General features: G+C 40.7%; 1 protein-coding gene across 7 annotated transcripts in view; it reads left to right on the top strand.

Moving 5' to 3' along the window:
• FARP1 (FERM, ARH/RhoGEF and pleckstrin domain protein 1) overlaps positions 1 to 19747 on the top strand; it is a 163130-nt gene extending 143383 nt beyond the window's left edge. For all 7 annotated transcript variants that reach the window (XM_083884765.1, XM_083884764.1, XM_083884763.1 and 4 more), the window contains exons 16-26: positions 1565 to 1646; positions 4302 to 4539; positions 6568 to 6698; positions 9721 to 9789; positions 11719 to 11808; positions 12860 to 12942; positions 13276 to 13388; positions 13889 to 14052; positions 16517 to 16624; positions 17585 to 17736; positions 18806 to 19747. In XM_083884765.1, the coding sequence (XP_083740891.1) occupies positions 1565 to 1646; positions 4302 to 4539; positions 6568 to 6698; positions 9721 to 9789; positions 11719 to 11808; positions 12860 to 12942; positions 13276 to 13388; positions 13889 to 14052; positions 16517 to 16624; positions 17585 to 17736; positions 18806 to 18887 (1312 nt within the window). In that variant the 3' untranslated portion in view covers positions 18888 to 19747. The remainder of the gene's footprint in view (positions 1 to 1564; positions 1647 to 4301; positions 4540 to 6567; positions 6699 to 9720; positions 9790 to 11718; positions 11809 to 12859; positions 12943 to 13275; positions 13389 to 13888; positions 14053 to 16516; positions 16625 to 17584; positions 17737 to 18805) is intronic.

Below are 19747 nucleotides of genomic sequence, written 5' to 3'. Positions count from 1 at the left end.
ATATTCCTGAGCTTGTGTGTAGAGGCTCAGCATGAACTATTTGTGAGGGGATGCTGCATGCTGGCTCCATGGATGGAGGGTGGCTTTCCCTTGCTTCCTGCCAGTGTGAGGCTGCTCCTTGGGACTTCAAATGGTTGTGGTTTTCAGTCAGCGGCACTTGGATATGCACCACTTGGAGCAGAGATTAGTGGCTGGAAGGTTTTATTTACAACCTGTCAGAGGAAATCTCAGTGGGGAGAGCTGCTGGATGGGGGCAGGACATGGAGGAAGGGAGAATTAAGGAACAGCATAGAGTAGAGATAATTTGACAGACAGAGGCTTCCTGAAGACAGAAATGGTACTTCTATCCTCAGGTAATGTGAAAACTGTAGTCTTGTGATGTCCTTGCATACCTCGGCTGTTGCTTTCAGTTTAGACATTTCTTGGACATGATTTCACTATGGCAATGTTTATATTACATAATGTTTTTGCAAAACAGCAATGGTAATTAAAGTTACCACGGACACAACCCAACTTCCTACCCTCAGTGTAATCTTTGAGTTCAGAAAAAAAAAATTAAAATCTTGTTGAGAACTGTTTTTCCTTGCCTGAATCGGCATGTGAGTGCCTGGGAAGGTTAACACCATAGGAAATCATTAGAGGCAGCCTATGAAACTGGGTGTTGTTCAAATGAACATGGAGTAATCCCTTGTTTATCAGTGAAGTCTATTAGTCTGTTGAAGATAAAACTGAAAAGGGAAGGGGGACAGTGCTTCCCCCTTCAAACTCTTAGTGATTTTCTTTTGAAAGCATAGCTTTGTTGAAACAGATCTGTAACAGTTAGGCTCTTACGGTCATGATTTTTCCTCCTGTGTTTTCAGAAAACCTGTGTTTGGTTTCACTCAGAGCGTGGTATCCCTGCTTGTCTCACACATGGATTTAGATACAGGAATATCTTTTTTATCAGGAGCTGTTTTGCTCCCAAATGCCACAGTCACCGAAGTGCAGCTGGCTGGGTGGGAGGCAGCACTTCACATTTGTAATGCCGTAAGTGAAATACTGAACGAAAATTCCTGCCAGTATGTAACACTGATTAGTCAAAGCCAGATGCTGGATGGATTTTTTTTTTTTTTTGGCCCCACTGTCCCTTGCACAAGCAGAAAGCTTTTCAGAGGAGGAACACCCCCCCAGGTCCTGTTCTGGGGCTCCGTCATTGTATCTGAACAGAATTAACTTTCTGCTCTAAGATCACATATTCTCATGGGACTCAAGTGTCTTCTTTTTCCCCAAACCATTTCCAGCCCTTCTCTGGTGTCTTCAAAAACGCTAGCAAATTTCTTTAAAAGTCTAATGCTTCTGTAAAGTGCCTGCCCTCTCTGTTGTTAGGAGTGAAAGCCAGGCTGGGTGAAGGGTGTACTGTACCTGGGAATTACATGTCTGTCAGGAAGATTCCTCACACACTTCTGAGAGAAGGGGTATAGGGGTCAGGATTTTAAAAGAAATGAGATATTGAGTTTCAGTGCTTATAAGTGATTATGCAGTTTTATTGCATGACTGAAGTGTGTGGCATTTCTGTTGCTGACAGGGAAGGCCGCTCTAATGCTCACATTAAAGGAGATTACCAAAGAATCGGAGATGTTATGCTGAAGAACATTCAGAGTATGAAGGTAGGAATGATCCTATAACTACTAAGCTTTGACACAGATTAACATTTTTCATTTTCATATGATGTTGCCTCTTGTGATGGTTTTTGCCAATTGTAATGAGGCTTATGCTATGAAAGTTTCCTTCGATGACGTAGCAAGAATTTCGTGCATTTCCCTGGGATTTTGGAATTGCAGGCTGATTTTAAATTGTCCAGCCCCTTTCCTCCACTCTCCTACGAACAAAAGCAGCAAACACAAAAGTTCAGGAATATTTCATTTCTATTTCGCTTTTCCTTCAAATAAGAAGGCAAAGCATTGGAATTTGTGTGGCTGAAGAGTCTGTTCAAATGCTGGGTGTGCTTTTTTTTTTCATGCAAATATTAATGTTAAGATATTGCAGGATTAGTGACCGTAAGCTGGATATTGATTTGACTGGGGAAAGTTATATTTGTGCACTACAGTGCCAAGTTAGGTGAAAGGTTTTTGAATCATGAGAATAATTGCCTCTGATGCCTTTAAAACTAGAAGTAAAAATACATGTATAAACTGTAAATCTAGGTGTAATGTTCAGCAGACTTTGCAACTGTTCTTAGTTTGGCCAGAGCAGTATTCTCAATGCTCTGTGTTACTGAGAAATTAGCATGGAATGCAGGCACAGGAGCCTGTGAAAACTCTACAGATTTGTACAGCATGGATGTAAGCTCACCTTACTCTAATGTATCTACACATCCAGGTCGGTGTGGAGCAAAACATGGCATTTCACCTTCAGCATGCAGATCTCAGAGTGATTTTGAAACTCTCCAATAAACCTTTCCTTGGGGATGGCCACTTGGGTATTTTGCAGTTAGTAAATGGAGCAGCCTTGAGTCCTTGGCTGGAGGAAAGGGCAGTTTAATCATTACAGCTCTCCCGAGATGGTCGCTAGGACTTGGTTTATCTCTCAGAAGGACAGAGAGAGACACGGTGAAGTGAAATGACGCACAAGCGATGATTATACAGCAGATCAGAAACAGGGAACACAGAAAGCTCAATTTACCATCCTCAACAGAGACAGCCTTGTCACCAATAAGGCAGCCTTACTCTCTCTGCAGTGTACTTAGCCAGGAACTGCTTTTTCCCCTTAAGATGCAATTGATACGCATTGGAAGAAATGTAGTAGGGGACTTTTCTACCTCCATCTCTGCTCTCAAGAAGTATGCAACTCTTCACAAACAGTTTTTAGAATACCAGAGAGCTTTGGACAGACTTTATCTCTGCTCTTGGTATCTTGCAACATTAAATTGTCTGTCCTTTGCTGTCTGCGGGTTCTTTTGGGGCACTAGTCTAAAGGCAGTGTACAGTCCTCGCTGTCACTTAGACCTGGCAGTGTTCTTTCACCTTTCCCATTAAAGGGCTTTACTTCATTTGCTTTGAGATCCACCACCACTGATCAACTGGTATGTGGAGTAAGGAGACAAAAGCCATTTAACTTAAAAGAACTACACATGAAGCAGAAATAAGTTAGTTAAAACTGTACTTATTTATGATGAGACCTGTTAAAAGATCTGCAAACTGACACTACGTGTTTAATTTACAAAGGAAAGACGTTAAGAGCAAATAATTAATGGGCAGCCTCTGTAGCAGCCCAGAGGGTCTGCTATGTCTTTTCCTGAGTTACAGACTTGTAAAATGAATATATAGTGTGTGGAGGAAGCAGTTTGGCTCTAGGGAAGGTATGTTTCTGGTAAACATGTCACAAATCACAGGAGAGAGATAGTTGCCTGGAAATGTGTCAAAAAGCAAAAGTTTAGATTAGGCCGGTATGTCTTCTCAAGTCCATTCAATTTATGCATTCAGTTTCTTTTTGCTGCTGCTTAATAGTCTACCATATAATGGAAAACTTTAGTTGGCTGCTCAGAGAAGCTCTGTACATCTTGAAGAATCAGTTCACCTTTTGCAAAACACAATTAATTCCCTGTGTAAATTGTTTAAAAAACAAACTGTTGAATTGTTCTAAGGGGGAATTGTGAATATCTGTGATATTGAGACCTAATGAAGTTATATATTTCATGCAAACCTCATTCATTGCTGGTGTGAAGCTCTCTTGCTGCCAGTGGGTTTATTTAGAGACTGCACTAAGGAGAAGAAGATGTAGTCCAAGGATGAAGAGCTTGTAACATACCCCATTTCTGTCAGGCAATGCCTCTGGTTTTGTGTTTGTTGAGTTTCCCAAGAGATGCAACTTCTCATTAATAAGAGGAGGGCAGAAGCCAGAAGTCCATTGGCCTGCATCTCAGTTCCCCAACACCACCTAAGCAAAACTGGGGCATCTAAATCCCTTCATCCTTTTAGAAAATCCCATTCACATTTTTTGGCTGTCTCCATTGCACCTACTTGCATGAGCTGTGTTCCTGTCATCTCCTTGCCTTTGGATTTCACACTGATAAGAGAGTTCTTTTTGTTGAATTATGTACTTTAGTTTTCCTGGGAATGCAGAGGGGGTGAGGGTGTCTACTTCAAATGAGTCATGCCTTTTCTCCTTGGCAAGTGAGTATCAGAGCCATTGTGTCGTACAGTGATTTTGTTTGCAAAATCCCTACTGCTGTGCTAGTTGGATGTGTTATTGGATTAGGTATGGGCTGACTCGTGTCTCTCAGTGATTGTTAAGAGCCTCCTCTTTTCTTTCATGCATAAAAGCAACTGACAATTCACCTGCGAAAGCACAATGAGATTTTAATGGAGCTGGAGAATGGGATCAAGAACTCCCGCAAGCTGGAGACCTTTTGCAGAGATTTTGAACTACAGAAAGTCTGCTACTTGCCTCTCAATACCTTTCTCCTCAGACCATTACACAGGCTTATGCACTACAAGCAGATAATGGAGAGGCTTTGCAAGCACTATCCTCCAAGCCACATAGACTTTAGGGATTCAAGAGGTAAGTAAGAGAAAAGATGTCAGTTCCTGGAGGTGGGGAATAGCATCCAAATCCATTAGAGGTGTATGGCTGGAGAAAAAAAAAATCTTTTTTTAAGCCTACATTAAAAGAGAATTGAGTTGCAAAATCCATCACTCAGAACACCATAACAGTAGGATTAAGGTTGCTCTTCTATACACATTATGCCACAGTCTGGGCAGGTACTTGGAAGAGAATTCTGCTGGGGGTTATTAAACACACAGAAGTGACAGCAGGTTCAGGATGTCTCTTGAACTGAAAACAGTTGGGAAGTTGGGACAGAGCACGGGGAGCATACCATATGTGCTTGTGTTGTTCCTAGCTTTCCCTAGAGATCCTCTAATAATACAGAATACTAGCCCAGGTGAACCCTTGGTCTGACCCAGTAGGGCTGCTGTTATTATGTCTTTCAGTGTTGTCTTTTTTTTCAAGAATACAGTTTGCTCTGTTATCATTTCCATGATTTGTTTCAGGAGCTCAAAGCAGCCAGCATGGATTGGTTTTGTATTTGGGGTTGGGTTTTTTTCAGACATGAAGAAATTGCCCTCCTGTAGCCTGAACTTGCTGCCTGTCATTTATTTGTGATGGTTTTTTCTCCTTCCTCCTTGTGCCTGTCCCTCACACCTGTTGCGAGCTGTGTATGTTTCAGGGTAACTGTTATCTGTACAGCATTGCTGCAGATCCATGGGAGAACTTGGGCAGGGAGCAGTGCTCAGCACAAATGCTCCCAGGTGTAACATGGCAGCTGAGCTCCCTCAGATTCTGTGGGATGAGACCCAGAGCAGGCAGTGCACAGAATGCAGAGCTAACCTCACCTGTGGCAGTTAGAAATGCCACAGTGACCTGTGACACTGGAGGGCTGTGTGACACAGGTGTTGGCCCGAATGTCGCTGCTCCCTGAATGATCTCAAAGAAGGCAGTGAGTAGTGCCTGCATTTCTTTCAGCCATGGCTAGAGGATGAGGATGATGTGTCCATTCTCCTCTCCCCAGAGAGTGTAGCAGTCTGATCCCTGCTTCACTTTTGAAATGGTTACGAACATAGGTATCACAGGTGAAAATAAGAGAACGTGAAGACCGTGTGGCTTAGAGATCCCATCACTCTGGGATCAGTTTCTTTCTAAGATGTTTTCAGACTTTTTTAAAGGTGAGAGTCTAAAGGAAGCCAAAAAAGAAAAAAGTGAATTGAATCCCAGAAGAGAGCATAGGTCTCCCACTAGCAGGTGGGTGAACTGTGTACTGAGCAATGATGTAAGATGAAGGAAGATGGAACCACTGTTATTGTTCACCTGACTGTGGTTTTTTAACACAAATGGCTGTAGCTGCTCTTCTGGCACTGAAGGCAGCCAATGTCTTTGGCCCATTCAGAGACTGCCCACCCAGCCAGGTGTATCAAGGTTGGTGCTCCCACACATGATGGCACAGGGAGTTGATGATTTCTTTGGAGAGAATGGGGTAGAGCCATGATGTGACTAATGACACAGAGTGCTTTAGTTGTTCTCATTGATGGGACTGAGGACAAGCCCCAAGGTGTTTCCCATCTGAAATGATGCAGTAAGTGACACTGCTATTTCCTGCTGTTTTCAAATACAGACCTGACCCAGTGTGCTACAAGCAGGGGGGAAAAATGCATTTTTTTTCAAGCATAAAGAACATCCCTAGGTTGATCAGAATTGTAGGAATGTAAGTCCTGTATGAGAATCCATTTGTTGGTGCTCTGGATTGACCATACTCTTCTTATAAAGTTCCTGTGGCTAAAACAGAGCAAATTTTTGGGAAATAGACTGTCTCTTCATCACAACACTCCACCCCTTCCATTGTATAAGATGATGTTCAAAGTTTGTGGGTGTGTGTTCAAGAGTGGGTTTTAGTCTGCTTGAGTAGCTTTATGCTGTAGAGGTGAAGAGTATCACAAGAAGGTTTATGAGCTGGGTACTGCTGACAAAAGCCATATTTCTTTTTGAACATTCTTGTAAATTTTTAATAAGCACTTTATGGATTTGTACATCTAGCTGCTTTGGCTGAGATTTCTGAAATGGTGGCTCAGCTCCATGGCAATATGATAAAGATGGAGAACTTCCAGAAGCTGCATGAACTGAAGAAAGACTTGATAGGCATGGACAATCTGGTGATCCCCGGAAGAGTAAGTAACAGAGTTGTGATTAAGATTTGATACAATTTCAAATCATTAGGTGTATTTTCAAAACCTGCTTATTAAGGGCACGTGTGAAATTGCCTTTCTTCATCTGAACCTTTTTCTGTCACCAAAAACTCTCAAATGTAAACATAATAATGCCAAATGTCATGATTTAACCCCAGCCAGCAGCCAAGACCCCCACAGCTGCTTGCTCACTGCTGTAACAGCAGGACCAGGTAGAGAATCAGAAGGGTAAAAGCAATCAAGAGAGCTCATGGGTTGAGAGAAAGGCAGTTTAACAGGGAAAGCAGAAGCCCTGCACACAACCAAAGCAAAACAAGGAATTAATGCACTGCTGCCCATGGGCAGACCAGTGTTCAGCCATCCTAGGAGAGCAGGGCCCCATCACAGGTAATGGGAAGATAAACACTGTCACTTCAAGTGTTCCCCCCTTCCTTCTTCTTTCCCCCACTCTATATACTGAGCATGATGTCACATGGTCTGGAATATCCCTTTGGTCAGTTTGACTCACATGTCCAGGCTGTGTCTCCCAACTTCACGTGCACCTCCAACTCCCTCACCAGTGTGGCATTAGGAAAAGTAGAAAAGACCTTGGCTCTGTAAGCCCTGCTCAGCAATAACAGAAACATCGCTTTATCATCAACCCTATTTTCAGCTACTCGTGCCCATCACAAATCCAAGATACATCCCCATACCAGCCATGGTGAAGAAATTAACTCTACCCCAGCCAAAACCAGCACACCATAGAAAACAGCACCTTTAAAGCAGGAAAAAGCAGTCCTCTTTATTACCTTTTACTGACTTTTTAAGTTCTGTCTTTCATATAGATTTGGACAGTTTTAGGCAATTCCAAACATCTTTTACAACAGAGGAAGTAAAAATGTAGTATTTATCACAGCATTCAGAGCTTGAGCAGTTGGCCATTTCAAGCTGCCCATATTGTCTTTTCGCAGCCCTTGATGCTAGAGCTCGACAGATTAAGGGCAAATAAGGCATTTATGCTGGAGGAACTTCAGCCCTATCACCATGCCTTGCTTTGAAACTCATGGCCTTGGAGAGGAACAGTCTCTTTGGTCTACATGTAACATTAGGCAATAATTTTTGAGACAGTGTTGCCTTAAGTAAACACTTTTAATTGCGCTGTAAGAATACCAACATCTCTTTCTTACTTATCATGCCTTTTTAAAATCAAAGGCTCATTTCTGAACAAATGAGCCATGGTGTGATATTTGTAGACTTTTTTATTTTCTTAGGCATATGTATCTGTATGTGCAAACTTGAGAGTTGTCTGTCTGTTGCTGAGTTTCCTCCCTGCTCCCTTGACTTATATGTGTAATTCACAAGACCAGAACTTGCATCCGAGTTTGAAGTTGATGTGCCATTGGGAAGGCAGTGCTGAGCACAGGTATTTCTGGATTTATGGCTGCTCCCCACTCCCTCCCTTTACCTCTCCCCTGTCTCCAGGCAGCTGCCACAGTTCATGTTTCTTTCTAGTGATCCACAGACTGTTCACATCCTTGGCAAATGCCTCAGGACATTTCACAGCCTCTGCATCTTTCTATCACATGAAATTAAATGCTGTCATCGTGTATTTCTGCTGCCCTAGTCTATTTAAAGTCTGAGCAGTCTTCCTGTCCTAGGGAGTTCAAGGAGAAGGCAGATGGGGGGCAGAAGTTGTTGGCCTGCCAAGACAAGAAGCACCGGCCACCACGCTCTGGCACATGCCCAGGGTGTTGCTGCTTCCAGCCCTTTGGCTGTTCTTCTGGCTCTGACTCAAGTCCCTGCCCTGCTGCAGGCAGGGCTGGGAGGCAAATGCCACTGTAACCCCATCCTCTTCAGGCTGTCCCAGAGCAGGATGTCTGCTGCTGAGCTGGTTCCTGTACTGGATGTGAAAATGCCCCATGGCTGGTTGTCCCTGCAGGTGGCAGTGACCTGCAGCTCTGGATCCTTGCGGTCACCACCGCTGGCCGTGCTGGTGCCGAGCCTGCCAGGGACTGTTGAATGGTACCACGTGGTCCTAATTATCATTAATATTCCTTGGTGGCCAACAACAGCTTCAGTGGCCTCTCTGGTGCCATGAGCCTGCTGTGGTATGAGGATAAACACCTCTAGCCACTGCTCCACCCCTCAGCCCTTAGGGAGTGCAGGTGGGGGGATTGGGCACACTGAAGCTGTCGGATTGTTTTCTCTGAAATGTTGATCTGAGCCAATTTATTCCTAAGGTGCAGGTGATTTAGGTGCTTTATATAGGATTTTACATCCACAATTATGAGTAGAATGACCTTAGAAAGACTGTAATAAATAAAAATAAACCTCTTAGCAGAAGCTGCAGGGAGTGACTGAAAATTGATATTTTTATGGGTTTCAGAGAGATGTAAGGGTGAATTACTGCATAGTTCACAGTAAGCCCAGGAAATCCAGCGTTTTTAAATTTTCAGATGTGCTACTTTTTCTCTGTTTCCATCCCTAAACATTCTTAAACACTATGGTCTGAATTAATGTGCTGTATTATATGACATGGATGGTGCTGGGAAAACTCACACTGCCAGACAAATGTCTTTCTTTGTCTGCTGTTAATGTGATGTTGAGTCGTGTAGCTGGTTTTACATTGCAGTGAATGAGAGCAATGTATGCCATATGCACAACAGAAGATTACCAGTGGCTAACCAAGAACACATATATCATTAGTTTTTATGTCATTTGTGCTGTGAAAAATACTCACTAAAACCTGACGAAAGAGTGAGCTGTCAGAAGAAATTAATGTCAGGTAAAGACAATTTTGCTCAGCTGAATTTTCTTAATATGAATGAGTTCATCCTAAAGACAGTTACAAACAGAAAGAAATTATCCTATAATTTAGATTTCTAACCTATGTAATAAAATTCAAAGTCTTGGTAACTGATACTCCAGTCACTTGTATGACCAAGTAGTCATATTTCTGTTTGTGTACTAAAAAATCATAATTTCTGCAGGAGATAAATTTTCATTTTGTATTTGTTTCCCACAGGAGTTTATTAGACTGGGCAGTCTTAGTAAGTTGTCTGGAAAAGGTTTACAGCAACGGATGTTTTTTCTGGTAAGCAAGAAGACAATTTTTCTTTGTACAATGAAATGTAACTAGGCATCTACTAGACATAATTGTAGACTTGAAATTTGAATTACAGTAAGTATTTTTAAACAGCCTTATTTAAATTAACATAGTACATCACTCATGCAGCTGGTTGTTAAGAACCTATATTTCTGTTCAAATCCAATATTCTCTTTGTAACTGCTTCTTACAAAAATAAAACTCTTTTTCATATGACAATGTGAATATGATAAAATAATACCTCCTTGCACCTTGTCTTAAATAAAAGCAGAGTCATTACAAAATGAAAAGTGGCACCAGGGATAGTGATCATATTCAGAAAAGAAGATAAAGAGTGACTCCTGGTGATATGAACAATAATTCACATAATGCTCTCAGAACACATTACAGAACCAAATTTTTCCATAAATTATCCAGTTCCAACACGAGTGCCCAGCATGTTGATGGACCTGCCTGTACTTGGAGATACATTTTGCAGGTTTTGCACTAGGAGGGTTTGTCTCCTCCCACCACTTTGACATTATGGTGATCCCACTCAGTCTCTGATCTGCAAGAGTCCACTGGATAGTTCCTCCTCTTTTTTTCCAGCCAGCTGATTTCCTCTCAAGCTCCTCATGTTACTGCTGTTCTGCCCTTGGTGGTGGGGCATAGGGATACCCAGCAGAGTGCACAGGATTTTTAGTACACAGAACCCTAAGAGTCAGTGTAGTATGGCAGAAAAATGCTTCCTTGGCTTCTTGTGTGCAAAAGGTGAAGGCAGTGGCCATGTAGAAAAGCTTTCGAGTGTGCTAGATTTTACAAGGTGTTTGACATTTAATCTTTCAAACGAGCCAAAGATATAACCTGATAAATCTACCTGAGTAGGATTATCCTCTGCCTTTAAAGGCACTGAAGAGGAAGCCTAATAAATACAGTGCATATTTTCTTGTATACCAACAGATACTAGATGATGCCTTGGTATTATATCTGTATAAAACATTAAAAACCTGACAACTAGGCTCTCAAGCCAGTTGCTTTCACTGTCAAAGAAGTATTTTATCTGTCTTAAGCACTAGAATGTATTTGGAGGTAAAATCCCGGGTCAGTACTGTGCAATTCCAAATACACATGTAATCATTGGCAAAATTAAATCCCCCTCTAGCGGCTGATCCACAAAGTTTCATTAATTACTGCTGCTGCATTGTAGAGGTCTGTGGTGAGAGCTCTGTTTCACACACCACAGAGTGATTTTCTTGATGCAACTCTCTGATTTGAGAGAAACACCCTTTGACCCAGGTGGCCCAGTGAAAATATTCTGTTTCTTTTTATGGCAACAAAATTCAGGCAGTCATTTGACATGCTTCGGATGACTGTTGTTACCTGCAGGAAGATCTACAAATTGAGATTCTCAGTCTCTTCACCTTGGTATTTTTAATCTAAAACCATCTACCTTAAAACAGGTCTCCCAGCTTCCTTCTGAATATGGGGAGTAAAAGATAGCCTTATAATTAAGGGCTGAGTTGGACACAGCTGTTGGGCAGGTTTCCTTTTCTCTCAAAGCAGAAGAAAATGCTGGTGAAACACACCTTCCATAGCTTCAAAGTGCAGCAGAGTGTGAAACGTACTGCTCTGTTTCACTGCTATTGTGGCTTGATAGTTCTAACCCAGAGATCACAAAGGGAACATTAGAAGGCATTGGAAAATATCTGATGTGGAAAATTATGGAAACACACCTAAAACTAGTCGGAAAGGAGGGCAGGGAAGATAATAGGTGCTAACACTAGGTAGTGGAATATTGTGGAAGCCAGTATTTTGGATTCATGCATTGGGATTGCCATATAAATACTCAGCTTTCCTGTATTCGCTGTTCTGATTTTTTTTTCACATACATACATGCAAACCAACACCATTCTAATGATGCTTATCCTTGCTTTTTAGTTTAATGATATCCTGTTGTACACAAGTAGAGGCCTGACAGCATCCAATCAGTTTAAAGTCCATGGGCATCTTCCATTGTATGGCATGACAGTAAGTATTGTGAGAACTTAAGAGATTCGTGCTTAAGTGGCCATTTGTGGTCCCATCTTAATAGTTTGATGAATTTCTGCTGGGCTGAAAAGAGCAGAAAAGGGGGGTGTTCTCTAAATCTATCTTGCATTCAGCATCTGTTCCTGCAGCTTTCTGCACAGAAGTGATCACATACCAAAAGTGAGGGCTTTTTTGAGGGCTGCTTCCTCACAATGGAAACTTCTCTGGAGATGGGTTCTTTGTTTTTTTTCAACCATTAATTTGACCATGATTCTTACAAGTAATTCATCACCAATTCATTATAGGTACACACAAGACAAGTAAACAGTAGTGACAATCTAATTGCTATAAAAAATGCATTTCCTAATGTTTCCAGCTCTATATCTTAAAGCCAAAATCTGGCAGCAAAATGTCATTTGGAGCTCTTGTTGCAATTCTTCTGGAAGACAGCCATTTCAAGCCAATAGCACCTATTTACTTCTTCTTGTATTGTTTCAAAAATATTTTTGCTGATTTCAAAAGACTTTTATTCCCTCCATTATTTTATATGGAACATCTCACTGGTTTATATCAATTCTATACTGTTCTCTTAAGAATTGAGTTAAATTGTCACTACCACAGCAACTGATTTTCTCTAAACACTCGCAAGGTTTCAAGTTTTATCTAGCATTTCAAAGAATCTACTCAGTTTTTGATGGCCATTTGGCCTGGACTTGTTCTCAGTAGAACTGTGCTATGCTACAGTTTCCAGAGCACTCTCAGCATTTTAAACATCCTTTTGTTCACTCTCCTGATAAAAACACCACTATTTTCTTTGACACAAAGCAGACAAAGCCATGCTTTTGCTTCAAGACGTTATTGCAGAACTAACTTACTCTTCTTCCAACTTGCAAGGTACTGTTTTTTTCCTCAATACTAAGCTCTAATTTGTTTGTGAGCATTTCTCCTAGTTTTCATTTCTCCAATGGTAAGAGCTCATTCAGTTCACTGTTTCACCTTAAGAAATATGTACTTCCTGCAATCTGACTGCATTTGGCTTTTTATCTCTCAGATGGAGGAAAGTGAGGAGGAATGGGGTGTTCCTCACTGTCTGACACTACGAGGTCAACAACAGTCCATCGTTGTTGCTGCAAGGTAATTCAGTGGAGACAAAGTCCACATGTGAATTGTATTTCTCTGCAGCTGTCACGGTGGAACAGAGAGGCATCATTTTGTTTGTATTTGCTCCTAAAACAATCTCTTCAAAGGTATATTCTTTTGTGAAAGCCACTTGTTAAGAAAAATGTGGATGGGACACAGTAGAGTGGCAATTGTGCAACTTGGAACTAAGTTATCAGGAAAAAAAGAGTAGCATCTTGTGTCTGAGTTTATTTATTTCAAGAAAAAGTAAGCTCGGCTTGTGTCTATTTCTTAGAGTTTGCTTTCAGCCTGTATGAAAGTGAATAAAACCTAAATTTTCATTGTTAGTACCCGCGCTGAAATGGACAAATGGACTGAGGACATCCAGATGGCAATAGACCTGGCAGAGAAAAGCAGTGGCCCTGCCCCAGAGTTACTGGCAAGCAGCCCACCTGACAATAGTAAGTGAATGCCAGAGAGTAAGTTTTACTCACTTCTGTCAGTATGATTGGTGATTGCTTCTAAGCAAAGTGGTGAGAAGTGCTGGCCACAGGTCAAACTGAGACATTTGAAGTTGATTTATATACATATATATGTATAGATATATTGATATGTGTGCCACTTCAATGTTCTTGTTGATGTTAGCAAAAAGTTTCATTGAATAGGGAAGTGACTTAAGCATAATGATTCCAGGAACTATTTGGGCAGTGCTTGTCCTTGGAAGGTATTAAAAACACCAACAAAGCATGGGTAGTTAGCCTTTAACTCTAACATTAGCAGAAACACATAAATTAATTGTATAAAACATAATAATCTATTTAAAATCTGCACAAAATTATTTCTAAAATGGTGGTTTAAAATTAGTTAACAATACTGTGGACAGAATCAATTTGTTTAATTTTTCCAATTATATATGTTGTTGCATAGAGGAAGAAAGATGCTTTTTCCCTGCATTTCATAGAGTCTCCTGATGAAACTACTGTAGACCAGGAATCTGAGGACGACCTCAGTGCATCCCGCACCTCACTCGAACGTCAGTCACCACACCGTGGCAACACTACGGTGCACGTCTGCTGGCACAGAAATACCAGTGTTTCAATGATCGACTTTAGTATTGCTGTGGAGGTATCTGCCTCAGAACAATCTGAACTGCAGCTCCAGGCTCGCTTTTGAATGACAATTTCCTTTTTGCTCCTCCTTTAACAAGTGTGCTGTTCCCTTGTCTCCTCCTGGGGAAGTTTCAGGCACACTTATTAAACTGCCTTCCCATGTTCTCAAATGATGGCATAAACCATCACTCAAGAAGCACAGATCTGCTCCTGTAGTGCATGTGTGTAAAATCAGTTAGAACAGTAATTTTCATAGAAGTAACTGTCAAAAAAAAAAAAAAAAAAAAAAAGCTGACATCCTTTAAAATGTAAAGCAGTTGAAACTGTCTTAATGCTTTCAGTTACAGAGGCATTAAGTCACTGCTCGAGCGGAAAGGATATTGTCTTTAGCTGCTGCAGCCAGAGTTTTAATTATGTGTATTACTAACTTACTTTCTTTACCTAGCCATCTTTTCTGGAACCTTGTCTCATTGCTCAGTCTCATCTGCTTTTCCTTTATTTGCATTTTCCACCTCAAAATAAACCCCCTTTTTTTACCCCTCTGATCACAGCTAAGCCAATTTGATACATATTCATTAATTCTGTACTCAACAGCCAAGGTGCAGACATTGTCTTTTCAAAGATTGAAATGAAAGATTCCTAGCTCAGTAGGTTCTAGGATGAGGTGGTAAGCCTGCTGAGGTGTTCTTCCTTCACCAAAGAGACTCCAAGGAGCTTTGCGTACTTTATCACAGCCCTCAGGAAATGGAAATTTATGCTCTATGAAAATGAAAAAAGGAATCTTAAAGCTGAGTGGATCTGCATGTGAGTGGCAGCCCTCAGACATCAGGCCACCATTGCTCTAGAGAAGATACACTGATGCAGAACATAGTGATGCAAGGACAAACATATTCATAGTTTGTGTAACTGCCTCTGTTTTTAATCAGGAGGTGAATTTGTTGCTGAAATATGACAAAATTATTCCGTACTAAAAAATGCTGACTGTAGAGCCTCATTTCGGTCCCACGTAGGTGGGATTTTCCATTCTTCATACCCTTATATCCTGCAAGGGAGGAATAGTTCAGCACAGGACAAGGTCTTGTATTTTTCCCTAAAGCAGAGGGCTTAGATATAAAACTTACAGCAGTGACTCATTCTAATGATTAAAACATTTAGTTAGGCAAATCTAACTAGGTCTGAGATCAGTGCTCATTGTTGCTCATTTTTGTTCCTTCCCTGTGCCTCAAATGAACACAAAGCAGTGAAGACCGAGCACACCCTGGAGCCATGCGTTGTTCTGTGAAAACATCTCCAGCTCCACTGCTGCTCCATGCGTGGCAGGTCCCGCTCATGCTCACGTCATCCTGTCGGTGCCTCTCACTTCAGCATTATCGTTTATTTTCTTTGTGTCTCTCCCTCCTTTCTGTCTCTCTCGTGGTAGAAGATCCTCTCTCTGTCAGTGACTGTTCCTCCCTACCTGCTGGACTGATCAGTGATCAGCGGCCTGTTTCCATTTCATATGTCTGCTGGTACCGAATGCAAAGCCTGTCCTTTTATGATATCCTCCAGAGTAATGAGGTAACAGAAAATTAAGGAGTACACCTGTAACTTAGGGCAAGGAGGCAGTAGTCCAGATATCAGAGAACAAGATGATTTAAAGGAAAGACTTTATTGCATATCCAAGGCTGGTGAAAACAGAACTTTTTAAGACTACTTCATTTGTAGTAGCTACACCAGGAACCCTAGATTTTGGCTATTAAGCTTTACAGATTAAGTTATTAGCTTCTGCATTAGATAAAGAGAATGATGTACACAACTATTTTGATCCAGGAAGGAGCCCTCACAATCAACAAAGAATGGGAAGTCATTAATAATTCACTGGGAACCCCCTTCATTTGCAAGGAACAATGATGCTTGGCTTTTCATCTTCACTATGTGAAGAGCAGTTGCTTCAACCAGCCATTAAATACATGTACTTGGTTATGGCTTTCTCCTCCTTTATGTTAAACTATCCAAAAGTCAGTGAAAAATAAGATTAACAGTCCTTTTTAAAATCTTTGAAAAGTACCATGTGAACTTCCTGGGTACAGAGAACTCAATCTCTATCTGCAATTCTAAAATATGTCATAATTTTCCTTTACATCACAAATTCATGTCAGACTTTCTGTTTCCATTCTGTTTAAATATCATTCTAAAAGAAGAGATTAGGATTAACAAGGCTGAGCTTTAGTAACAGATTGCCAAAAGCCACCTCAGTTGATAAAATAATTAGTGTAGTAGCTTTGAGTTTTTGGAAGTACCCAGCTGCAAACAAAAAAATGCATTACATAAAGTACTGCTCAGCAGTAGAAAAACGCAGAAGAAAAGTATGTCCAGTCAATCGAAGCATTTTCATTTACAACCAGGTCACATAAATCAGATAAAACAAATATTTTTTTGTACAATAGCTAAGCTGCAGGCACCTTTCTCTATTTTACTTGGCTGCTTTTAATCTGTTTCAGAACCAGCTGTCTGGAAATCTGCTAAGAAAATTCAAAAACAGCAACGGGTGGCAGAAGCTTTGGGTGGTGTTCACCAACTTCTGCATGTTCTTCTATAAATCGCACCAGGTAACTGACTGGGCAAGTGTGAGTGGCTGGAGAAAGACAGTGTGGGGTTTTTTTCCAAAGAGGGAGCTGAGAGAAAAGTGGGTATCAGTCGTGGATGCTGTAGGCTGGAGCAGCAGGTGCACTGGTCACGGCTGCACACACAGCCTTCACTGCCACTGGCACACAGTGCAAGGCTTGATCTCGCTCTACTTCCCTGTCAGTTCTTTCCAGAAGCTTTCAACAGTCACAGTACAGATCATTCTTGAAAGCACAGCAGAGCTCACCACTGCTCAGAAGCTGTGGTGCAAGTTTAAACCAGGCTTTTCTCACTACAGTTAAAAACTTAATAGTGACTTAAAAATTCTGTTTTTACCATGAGTAAACATCTTGCTGCAAAAGTAGGGGATTTCTGTTTAGGATCTGTTACACTTTTCCATCTCTTTGAGCAGGGCATAAGCACAATGTAACTTCAGTTGCTACATTGTGTTTTCATTGTTATAGAAATCCTTAATGATTAAAGAAGCAATTGGAGGATATTCTACAGGTAACAGGGATGAAGAAATCCTTTGCCATGCAGTAAAAGGACTTAAGCAGTGAACCTGCTGGGTGGCCAGCACAGCTGTAAAGGAGTAAGAGTTCGCAAGCTGAGCATGAACCTGTGTGGGGCTCTGCCAATGGCAAATGAGCCTTATGTTCATCAGTTCAAAAGTAGTGAAACTCTTTTATTAGCCAGCTTTCTTTCAAGGAAATACTGATGGAATGAGCCTGCACCAGATGCCCATCCAAAAGGTCTGTAATGATGACCAACTGAAACTATCAGGCAATTAATTTTATTGCAATTGTATAAATCTGTTATTTTTCTGCACACGTGTAGAAACACAGTGATCTTTAAATGAGTGTATATCTGCTTTCCATTTACTTTTGTGCTCTCTTTATTTAAGGGCATTTGATCTCACAGCACTTTCCATCATTTCTTTTCAGGACAATCATCCTTTAGCCAGCCTTCCTTTATTGGGATATTCACTAACCCTTCCTTCTGAATCTGAAAACATTCACAAAGATTATGTGTTCAAGCTACATTTCAAATCCCATGTGTACTACTTCAGGGCTGAAAGTGAATACACATTTGAAAGGTAAGATTGTTTTCTGTGAGAGAAAATTTTTGTTAAATTCCAGGAGCATTCTTCCAAAGGTTAGTAGATGCAAAGTTTATTAAGCTGGTTCAGTAATACAGGCAAGTGGTTCAGCACAACTGCAGAATGGACCTTTTAAAATTATAAAAGAAATTTTAAACCTGACACCACTAAAATCAAGTGATTGGTTGTGATAATATGGAAGCAGTAACAGTAATTACTGCAGAACCTAGAATTATCCAGTCAAAATTCATCAGGCTGGCTGTATGGGGAGCTCCACATCTCAGACTTCAGGAAGCATGTGAACAGATCACAGGACACCTCAGTAGCTCTTCAGAATAGCTTTGCTTCCTCTAGAACAACTGCATGGAAAATCCACACCTGAAATAAAATTCCATTTTTATAGATGCAGCTACTTATGCCACTTCATCATGTAATTTTTACACCTCCCACTGAACTTCAGATATATAGAGAGCCAGGGAAAAGGCACTACTCCTAATTTGTGGTTTGTGATTATTCATACAGAGAACTAATTTACCTCTTTTATATGAAGGATGAACATGTCAAAAATCATGATGTCTTTATCAGAGAAAGCTGTTCTTAACTTTCAGCCATGTCAGTCCAAGACTACAAACAAGCAAATTGTGGGAAAGTGGTGATAAAATAAAAACAGAAAATGCCTTTATCAGTTCTAGGAAAAAGAAGCAGAAATTACAGCTGAAGTACATTTTTTTCCTCTCAAATTAAGAATGGTTGGTCTCAACTGCTCATTGCTTGGACCACTCAGAAAAAAGATATTTGGTGTCTGCAGAGCAAGTAATACCATGACTAACTTAATGAATTTTGGGTCCCATACCTGCTGTCTGTTCACTGTAAACCTCCTTATAGTTGTGGCAATTGTGTAGATCCTTTTGCTTTCAGATAGATTTAGGGGTGATGTAGGAAGATGCTTCCACAGGCATTGAAAATCAAACCGTACAAACAATGGCACAGACCATATCTGTCAAGAAAACCTCCCCTGGGAATTGACCTTTCTTTTGTTTGTGTCTCTCCTGTTGCCTCCTCACAGATGGATGGAAGTGATCCGAAGTGCCACCAGCTCTGCCTCACGCACTCGAGCTCTGAGTCACAAAGAGCCTCACACCTATTGACAGCTGAACAAGCCACTGTGTTGATTGTCCAGCAGCTGCTGATTTTCTTGAGGACATTTGAAACTCTCTTTCTCCCTCCAAGTTTAGGAAAACTTACACTTTGGTAAAAGAAGAGAATAAGTATGGTTTTGCAAAAACGTTCACAATTCCTCAGCAAAACTGTTTAAGTTCTCCGTATATACAAACTAGCTTACCATCATCCCAGTGGCTGCGGTTCATTTCATGTCTTGTATTTTGTCATTCTGTGCTGTTTTTAGCTTGTGCCAGTATTAAAATATTGTCCTTATTAGAGTGCCAAATGCCAAAAGACATTTTGTTGCCTCAAAGATTGCACCTAAAAAACTCCCAGATGACTGAAATCTGAAAACTTTTTCCTGAGGCAAACACTATTTTCTTCTCTATTCATAAAAATATATTATTTTTTTTTTACCATGTTAATCTGTAGACTGCTGGGCTTTTAAATGTAGATGGATTTTCACAGTATAGAATATAATTATATATACAGCAGGCAGTCTAACAGGAATGAGATAACTTTCAGATTTCATGCTTTTTTTTCCCCAGTCTTTCTACATTTAATCAGCAACGATTTACTAATTTTCTATGTTTAACAAGGAAACAGTTTACAGCTCATTCTCATTTCCCTTTGGGGTCACAAATCCATGTGGTATGAAGAAAGTATAGGGTTCTTATCTCACCATTTTCTTCATGCAAGTTGACCAAATTGTTCATCTGTTGGCTTTGAAAAGAGTACTACTTGCAGGACAAAAATTTTTTAAATAATCCAGTGCAATATTATTTGGGCTGTTAATGTACTGTGAATGGTTATGTAGAAGAAGAAGAAATTAAAGGCTGTGGTGACA

The sequence above is a fragment of the Zosterops lateralis genome, assembly GCF_965231275.1.
Source record: "Zosterops lateralis genome assembly, chromosome: 2".
NCBI lineage: Eukaryota > Metazoa > Chordata > Aves > Passeriformes > Zosteropidae > Zosterops > Zosterops lateralis.
This window is presented reverse-complemented; position numbering and strand designations above follow the sequence as displayed.